Source organism: Ictalurus punctatus, chromosome 15 (genome assembly GCF_001660625.3).
Source record: "Ictalurus punctatus breed USDA103 chromosome 15, Coco_2.0, whole genome shotgun sequence".
Taxonomy (NCBI): Eukaryota; Metazoa; Chordata; class Actinopteri; order Siluriformes; family Ictaluridae; genus Ictalurus; species Ictalurus punctatus.
In genome coordinates, this window is record NC_030430.2 from 8960227 (window position 1) to 8970226 (window position 10000).

A 10000-nucleotide genomic window follows, 5' to 3' on the forward strand; every position below is an offset into this window, starting at 1 on the left:
GAAAGAGAGAGAGAAACAGACAGGCAAAAAGACACATAGACACCGAGAGAAAGATGAGGAGAGAGGCAAGAAGTGGGAGAGAGACAGACACATAGAGAGAGAGAGAGAGAGAGAGAAAGACAGAGGGAGACAGAGAGAGAGACAGACAGATATATATATATCTATATATATATATATATATATATATATATATATAGAGAGAGAGAGAGAGAGAGAGAGAGAGACAGACAGATATATATATATATATATATATATATATATATATATATATATATATATATATAGTGAGAGAGAGAGAGAGAGACAGAGAGAGTGACAGACAGATATAGAGAGAGAGACAGGTGATGACAGTATGTATTCTAAACTCTTGCCAGGAATGTTTCTCTGCCCACACACTCATGCTGGCAGTGCTGAGAGACAGGTTTATATCTAACATAAACACACTGACACACTCAATGAACTCCAGACCACTTTACACACACACACATACACACACACACACACACACACACACCCCGAGTAGGCTCTAATCGTTTGTACAATATGCCACTCTGAATTCTGCTGCGAGGCTGTAAGTGTTTCTACAGCAGGACATTTTGCTGTAGAGAGTGCCAATACTTTTCAGTGAACACGGAGAGAATTTCTCAACAAAAGCGATAAAGCGGCCAGGAGCACGAGCTGAGACATGAGCTGAGACACGAGCTGAGACACGAGCTCAAACTGCCTCATCACTGCGGTGCGTCAGTGTGATAACGGGAACGCCGGCGTGCTGCAACATCTCACTGATCAGATCAACATGTTTATAACACTGCATCTGCATCTGCTGTGTGTTCAAACCCCTCTGTTCTACTTTTGCTCACTAACACACATCTAACACACGTGTAACACAGTTCATGGACGGATGTCCTGACATTTTCCTTTAGAATCTGCTAGTATAATTCAGAAATCATTGTTCCATCAAAGATGGTGAGTCGTCCTGCTCCAGATGCAGTGAAACAGGTCCAAACCATGACACTACCACCACCATGTTTCACAGATGGCATAAGGTTCTTATGCTGGAATGCAATGTTTTCCTTTCTCCAAACATAACGCTTCTCATTTAAACCAAAATGTTCTATTTTGGTCTCAAGCATCCACAAAACATTTTTCCAATAGACTTATGGCTTGTCCATGTGATCTTTAGCAAACTGCAGAAGGTCAGCAATGTTCTTTTTGGACAGCAGTGGCTTTCTCCGTGCAGCACTGCCATGCACACCATTGTTGTTCTGTGGTGTTCTGATGGTGGACTCATGAACATTAACATTAGTCAATGTGAGAGAAGCCTTCAGATGCTTAGAAGTTACCCTGGGTTCCTATGTGACCTCGTGGACTATTCCATGTCTCGCTCTTGGAGTGATGTTTGTTGGTCTCCACTCCTGGGGAGGGTAATAATGGTCTTGAATTTCCTCCATTTGTACACAATCTGTCTGACTGTGGATTGGGGGAGTCCAAACTCTTTAGAGATGGTTTTGTAACCTCTTCCAGCCTGATGAGCTTGAACAACTCTTTTTCTGAGGTCCTCAGAAACCTCCTTTGTTCATGAACTGATACACTTCCACAAACATGTGTTGTGAAGATCAGACTCTGATAGATCCCTGTTCTTTAAATAAAACAGGACGCTCACTCACTCACACCTGATCATCATCCCACTGACTGAAAACACCTGACTCTAATTTCACCTTCAAATCAACTGCTAATCTTAGAGGTGCACATACTTTTGCTTACAAATAATTTTACATACAATATTAAAATTTATTGCTCTTATTATTATATTAATGTATCTATTTTTTAAAATAAAACCTTCAATGTATTTTATTTGAGCCTGTGACGAATGTGAAAGAGAAGCTACTGAGTGTTTAGGAACATACGGAGTTACACAGTTAAACCATTAACATCCACTGACTAACTCTGTGTGTGTGTGTGTGTGTGTGTGTGTGTGTGTGTGTGTATAAGAGGGGTGGCTATTAAGTTAAACACACACAATCTGCTCTCAAGCCCCTAAGTGACCCACCCATTGTGTCCCTCTAAAAAGAGTCTCTCTTTCTCTCTCTCACACACACACACACACACACAACAATAAGAGTGCCAACACAATGAAACACAAAAGACCCTGGCAATTAGCACAACACATGCAGCCACCTGCTGCTGTGTGTGTGTGTGTGTGTGTGTGTGTGTGTGTGTGTGTGTGTGTGTGTGCGCGTGCGTGTGAGTGTGTGAGCAGAGTCAGATTTCCCATAATCGAAAGCCACACCCTGCGTTCTTCTACAGACTCACAAACTTCACAGTCACATGAGATCACTGTGCCCCCCCCAAACCCCCAAACCCACACACACAATAGGATGAGTTCACTCTGTAGTGCTATTTCCCCTTTACTGTCATGTTAACAACAAAACAGTTTTACGTAAACGAGCCGATGATGTAATAACATGTGAATCTGTTTCCTGACACCAATTAGCTTTAATTAATTCTTTCTTAATTTATTCTTTTATTTACTCATTTATTTAATATTTCTTGTCTGCTTTAATTTGTTCCTTTCTTTGAATTCTTCATCTCCACTCTTTTAAATATATTCTACATTTATTTATTATTGTATTTCTTTGTATATTTTCCTAATTTATTCCTTATTTATTTCCTTTATTCATTAGCTAATTGTTTATCCATTATTTCATTAATAAACAATTTTATTTTTACACCCTGTTTTTTCTTTCTCATTTTGTTTCTTCCTTACTTCTTTCACTCTTCCACACTTCTTTTTGTTTGTTTACATTAATTATATATATATATATATATATATATTTCCCCCATTTACGCTTCTTTGTTCATTTACTTAATTATTTATTCAGCACTTTATTTATTTTACCTCATTTTTATTCATTTACCTTGAGTATTTATATCTGCATGTATTTATGTTTAGCTCTTTGGCCCTTAGTTAAGTATGCTCTTCCCCCATTCTTCTTTCTTTCTTCTTGTATTTTTCTTTCTTTATTGTTTATTTATTTACGTCACTGTCAGACTGACCGACACTGTGAGGTGTTTAAGGTCCTCACTTTTCTGATATCACTGTTTAATAGTTTATTTTCACACTAAAGCTCGACTCGAGTTACCTGTCAAACACACACACACACACACACACACACACACACACACACACACACAGTACACAAACTTCACTACAGCTAAATCAAATCTGTCATTTTAATCTCGGAACGTTCACATTCCACGCAAAACCACGCCCAAATATGCTAATTTAATTTGCGTCGCATTTATCATATCCTGAGAGGCAATGACCCGAAAGATTCTTAATCTAAACCATGTGTGTGTGTGTGTTTGGGGGGGGCGGGTCAGTTCAGATGGACAATTACCCCATACACAGCTGCTTCTCTCTCTGTCTCTCTTTCTTTCTGTCTCCCCCTCTATCTCTCTCAATCTCTCTGTCTGTCTGTCCCTCTGTCGCTCTCTCTCTCACTCCCTCCCTCTCTCTGTCTCTCTCTCTCTCTGCCTCTCGCTCCCTCTTTCTCTCTCTGTCTCACTCTCTCTCACTCTCTCCCCTCTCTCTCCCCCGTCTCGCTGTGTGTATAACTGTAATTCAGAACAGGTTTTCTGGCTCGAGCAGTGAGTATGAATATATTTATCATTGTGGCGTGTGTATTTAAGTGTGTGTGTAATACAGTGTACTGGAGGAATGCTCTTAGCCTAAAACACTAAATCAACTCCATCATCATGCCAAATATAAAACATACTGTGTGTGTGTGTGTGTGTGTGTGTGTGTGTGTGTGTGTGTGTGTAGGAACAGTGGAGTTACCTTATGCGATTTCCATCAATGTATTAATACGGAAGAGAGACCACTAGTACTGGAGTTCTTTCTTTATTTTTCTTTCTTTCTTTATTTCTGTCTCATCACACACACACACACACACACACACACACACACACACACACACACACACACTCACCTCGGCAGCGGTCCGTGTCCATGGGTTCGTATCCCGCTTTACACGCACAGGAAGTTGAAGCAGGCTCCACCCACTGGCCGTCCTCTCCACACAGCATGGTGGGTGGGCGGGCATCAGGACCCGAGGGGGCGGAGTTCTCCACGCATTTGCCCTCAGCCTGCTGCACCAGCGAATGAGGAAGAGTCTCAGGGAAGGTGGAGAAATTGCGAACATGGGAGGGGCATTTTTTATAGTAAACACGCACGGCTAGCAGCGCCATGCACACGCCCTGAGCCTGGAACGCTAAATACACCCCGGCTTTAGTGATCTGACCAACACGCAGCGTCTTCACGTTCGACTTCCTCTCACCCCCGCGGCGCAACAGGAAGTCGGCCGCCACCGTGTCTACCTGAAGCCAAAAAAACCGAGAAAAGTCTTAAAATCAGAAAAATCTACAAAATCAGAGTAAATTATCCCAATAATAGTAATATGGTTAATATTAGTATTATTATATTAAGTACAGAGTTACTAACGCTACCACAGACAGATGGAGATCAGGATATTTAAACAATTATAATGTACACAGTCATAAACAGTCAAACAACCGTACACTGAGTACACTGAGAGCTGAGTTTCTTCTGTACTGTACTGATCTGCTACTGAATAAACCGTCAGCTCCGTCATCACTACACAGTCATCATAATAGCTATTTAACCTGTGTGTGTGTACCTTGGTGTATGGATTCTCCATCCAGGCAGGGTCTGTGAGCGTGCCTGAGTCGTCGTCACTCTGATAGTAGTAGACGTTGAAGGTCTCCTTGCAGGTGTGTGTGTGTGAGTGTGAGCGCAGCGTGCCACACTCCATGATGGTGAAGCGAATCTCCACGTAGAGCTGAGAGGCTCCACCCACTGGGATCAGACGTGTCCTCAGCCAATGAGATGTCGAGCTGCCGTCTGAAGAACAGATCTGAAACGTCCTCACACTGTTCCCTTCTTCATCCAGACCACTCACCTCCTCCCACTGAGAGACAGACAGGCAGAGACAAACAGAAAGAGAGACAGACAGATGTTGGTAAAGTTTTAAACACTGCCATATTTATGTTTCCCTTTATAATTAAATAATTATAAAATAATGAATTGTATTTGATTTAAAACATTTTTACAATTTCGCATTAGTTTCCATGAAATAATTGAGCTTTTTTTAACTAATAAATTGCTACATAAAGCAAATTGACCTTTAAATGGAATCAGACAGTTTCACTTAATAATATTAAATAATTTAAATTGTGAAAGAAAATGAAAGAAGATTTAGAAACATATTTAATAAATCTCATATTGTTTTAATTAATAAATTTAGTGACAAATGTGAATTACATGTAAAATGTTTTACTTACGATATTTTACAGTGATGCCAATAAATAAATAAATAAATAAAATAAATTTACATAAAAACTAAATAAATACATAAATGAGTCTGATTCATATTAAAGCAAAAGCAAGTTATATTTTTACATTTATTTTGGAATGCATTAAAAACTGAAAAAGTCATTAGATAATCACATGGTCTTCAGTTGAATTTAAAATATGCTTGTGCTATTTTTTTTTTTTTTTTATTACATGTGGGGTGCCAATAATTTTGTGACAGACAGTGCTGACTTTTTAAAATTAATGCATGCAGGTTTGAGGAACTACACTGCTCAACTTCACAAATCTCACCAAACTTTTCAATAGGTGTGTGTGTGTGTGTGTACCTCAGGATCAGTAGTAGGGTAGATGGTCCATCTGAGATCAGAGGTTTCTGACTTTGTATTCATCACAACTTCTACAAAAGAGAGAGATAAATAATAAAAACAAATAGTATCTTTTAATAAAGCAGTTGTGTCTGTAACCAGCTGAAGTCCCCACAAACACATAAGTTCTCAAGTATTCACATGATTATCAGGAAAAGTGGTCCCCACAAAACTGTAAAAATGCACACACATTTATTGTTATTCTTTTTGTCTTGTTTTCCTCAAAGACAGCTTCTCTCTCTCTCTCTCTCTCTCTCTCTCTCTCTCTCTCTCTCACGCACACACACACACACTCACAGCACAGTGCAAACTTAGGATATGCTTAGAATAAAATGAATTTTTAAACTGCTCAAATGGTTTTTGTTATTTAATCACACATCTAAGACTAGTGTATAACAGTGTGTGTGTGAGGTGTGGGGGGGGGGGGGTGACTGTCTGGTAATCATTAAGTGTCTAAGCTAAACATTGCTTGCAACTTAAAATAACTAAAATGTTGTCTGTTTAGTGAGTGTGATACATACACACACACACACACACACACACACACACTAAGTTCACTTAACTGTTTCTAGATACACAGGTCTAATGTTCAGTTCAGCATGAGAGACCTTCACTGTTGACTGAGAATATGTGTGTGTGTGTGTGTGTGTGTGTGTGTGTGTCTGTGTGGGCCGATGTGCTCCTTGTTAAGGAGGTCATGTGCCCAAAGTGTGTGAGCTCTGCTGGAATTCATGTCTCGTCACGCTCACCATTTCCTCTAGACCACCAGACACACACACACACACACACACACACAGAGACACACAAACAGTTCAGTTTGTGTGTGTTGTCATATGTCCTCTGTAATTAACGAGACAGATGATTAGAGGGGTGTGTGTGTGTGTGTGTGTGTGTGTGTCTTGGACACTGAACTGTAATTTCACTGTTCTGCTTCACAGCCGCCCAGGAATGACCAGGAACACAGCCAGCTCTCAGTCTGTGCGTGTGTGTGTGTGTGTGTGTGTGTGTGTGTGTGTGTGTGTGTGTGTGCCTGTATGTGTGCATGTGTTTCAGTTCAGACTATAAGCTGTAAAGTCAGGCAACATCACAACTGGATAAGAATCATATAGTCTCACACTGATGACATCACTGTGTTTTCTACATATGTCCCCGTAATGACATGAACACCGGACTCTGTGTGTGTGTCTTAGCAGGGATGTTAAAGCTGTAATTATGTTTTTGGTCATTTTTGTTAATGATCAAACTGAACAAGTGAGAAAATTAGATTTAAATATTTAGTTTTTTTTCCCCAGTGTCATGGTTTAATACAGTCTGATTCTATACTGATGCAGCCGTATCCTCTCTGTGTGTGTGTGTGTGTATGTGTATGTGTACTGGTGGTTCATTACGGTTATCTTTGTCTTGTTTTGCTTGTTTAATAATATAATGAATGCTGTAAACTGGTATGTTATTAATCTAATATTAATTTAATTTAAAATAATAAAAATATATAAAGCCGAGTGTTTTATGATGGATAAAATCTGACTGTTGTGCTTTCTAATTAAACAAATATGTGTTTTTAAAATGATTAATTTAAAAAAGAACTACATTTTATAAGAAATGATTTATAATTTATTATAATACGATATAATTTATAATATATTTTGGCACTTCGATATCCTCACCTGCAGTAACTAGCTGATATGACTAATACACAAACCAATAAAATAAACTCACTAGTTAACTCTAACTAGCTGTGTAAATGAGTTACACAATATCTCATTCTCTTCATCAGCAGAAATATAAACTAACTGCTCAAGTTTGTAAACCAATAGAATTGCAGTTACAGGTGATGAAGGAGCTGAAGGAGCTCAGTGCAATGAGAGACAGAGGACTGAGAAGTGCTAGTAGAGGTGTGTGTGTGTGTGTTCCCTGTTGTTTTGCTTGATTATAATCACCAACAGTCTTCATTACTCAGAGCCCTGATGCACCAGTCATGACATACTCACATTAACACACACACACACACACACACACCTCTACTATAATTCTACATAATTCTTAGTGTTCATACAGGCTTTTTATGTTTTGTTTGGAAGAACCCAAAGAATCTCATAAAATACAAAACATACTAGAACTACAAACGTCTCTAAAGCAGTTCTACAGAAAAAAACAACCTTTTTAGATATTTACAGAAAACAAAATAACTAAAAAATTTCATTAAATTCTCTTCAGCACCACAAACTTACATTAGCTTCCACTAGAACGCTAACTAGCCAGGATGCTAACACATGTGCTGCTAAGCTATTGTGCTTCTCAAAAAAGAATTTCTAAAAAACCTAAAAATAAATGTAGATATGTTTACGTTGTATTAGATTACAAAATATATTCGATGTATTTTAGCAGAACCATGCAAGTGAACATGTATATAGCAAAAACACAGTGAACTGAGAACAACGTAGCTGAAAACATTTCCTCTCTCACACACTCAGACCGGCATGCTAACTAACCAGCACGCTAATAAGCTAGTAAAGTAGCTGGTTTGCTAAGGTTCTAGAGCGCCAGATAGTACCAGATTTGTTATGTAAATAATGTGTTAAGCAGCTGGTTTGGTAAATAGATAGCATGCTAATGCTTCATCTGAGTTGCTCTAACAACTATGTGGACTCAAACAGATAGAGTGATGTAACAGTGTTTATTTTAATACGTTTAGGTTTAGTATATTTATATAGTGATATGGACCGAGAGGATCGTGTTAAAGTTGTGTGTGAGAGTTGTGTATTAGTAGTGTGTGTGTGAGAGTTGTGTGTTAGCAGTGTGTGTGTGAGAGTTGTGTATTAGTAGTGTGTGTGTGAGAGTTGTGTGTTAGCAGTGTGTGAGAGTTGTGTGTTAGCAGTGTGTGAGAGTTGTGTGTTAGCAGTGTGTGTGAGAGTTAAGTTGTGTGTTTGCAGTGTGTGTGAGAGTTGTGTGTTTTCAGTGTGTGTGAGAGTTGTGTGTTAGCAGTGTGTGTGAGTTGTGTGTTTGCAGTGTGTGTGAGAGTTGTGTGTTAGCAGTGTGTGTGAGTTGTGTGTTTGCAGTGTGTGTGAGTTGTGTGTTTGCAGTGTGTGTGAGTTGTGTGTTTGCAGTGTGTGTGAGTTGTGTGTTTGCAGTGTGTGTGAGTTGAGTGTTTGCAGTGTGTGTGAGAGTTGTGTGTTTTCAGTGTGTGTGAGAGTTGTGTGTTAGCAGTGTGTGTGAGAGTTGAGTGTTTGCAGTGTGTGTGAGTTGTGTGTTTGCAGTGTGTGTGAGTTTTGTATTAGTAGTGTGTGTGAGAGTTGTGTGTTAGCCGTGTGTGAGAGAGTTGTGTGTTAGCAGTGTATGAGAGAGTTGTGTGTTAGCCGTGTGAGAGAGTTGTGTGTTAGCCGTGTGTGAGAGAGTTGTGTGTTAGCCGTGTGTGAGAGAGTTGTGTGTTAGCCGTGTGTGTGAGAGTTGTGTGTTAGCCGTGTGTGAGAGAGTTGTGTGTTAGCCGTGTGAGAGAGTGGAGATGAAAGTGTGGGAGCCACTCAGCTGAATTTATGAGATTACTGAGAGCCTGTTTAACTCCTCAAGAGGGTTAATCCCTGTGTTAAGAACCGGGGGGATGAAAAGAGAGAGAGAGAGAGAGGGAGAGAGAGAGAGAGGGAGAGAGAGAGAGGGAGAGAAAGGGAGAGAGAGGGATAGAGGGAGAGAAAGGGAGAGAGAAAGAGGGACAGATAAGAGTAATTTAGACCCTGCTGAGAAAAGACAGATCAGTTTAACAGGATTAGTGAGCAGCAGAACCTCATTTCCCCTGCAGACACACACATGCTCACACACACACACACACGCTCACACACACACACACGCTCACACACACACACACACACACACAGGTCATCTATGTCCTCACATATGCAAAGTGCTCGGTCCTTAGTAGTGGAGCCCGGCAAGGACAAAAAGAGCAAATACACAAATCCATCTGCACCACTTCATCTAACCTCCTCTCTCTCTCTCTCTCTCTCTCTCTCACTTTGTCTCATGCTCTCACTTTATCTCTCTCTCTCACACACAATTTTCTGGCACTTATACTTTATTCTTTATTTCTGATTTTTCTCACATATAGTCTTTCTTGTCTCTTACATGAATCTGTTTTATTCTTTCTCTTTTCATTTCACACCATTTCATTCCCTTCACCTTCTCTCTCTCTCCCTCTATCTCTCCCCCTCCCTCCCTCCCTCTATCCCTCTCTCCCTCTCTCTCCCCCTCC

The 10000-nt window shown here is 39.8% G+C and overlaps 1 protein-coding gene across 1 annotated transcript in view; it reads right to left on the reverse strand.

Annotated features, from left to right (window-relative positions):
- Nucleotides 1-10000, reverse strand: part of ephb4b (eph receptor B4b) — a 27473-nt gene that overhangs the window by 9720 nt on the left and 7753 nt on the right. Inside the window, exons 2-4 of the mRNA XM_053686207.1 lie at nt 5722-5792; nt 4701-4991; nt 3993-4380 (exon numbers count right to left, since the gene is read on the reverse strand). Of these exons, the coding sequence (XP_053542182.1) occupies nt 3993-4380; nt 4701-4991; nt 5722-5792 (750 nt within the window). The remainder of the gene's footprint in view (nt 1-3992; nt 4381-4700; nt 4992-5721; nt 5793-10000) is intronic.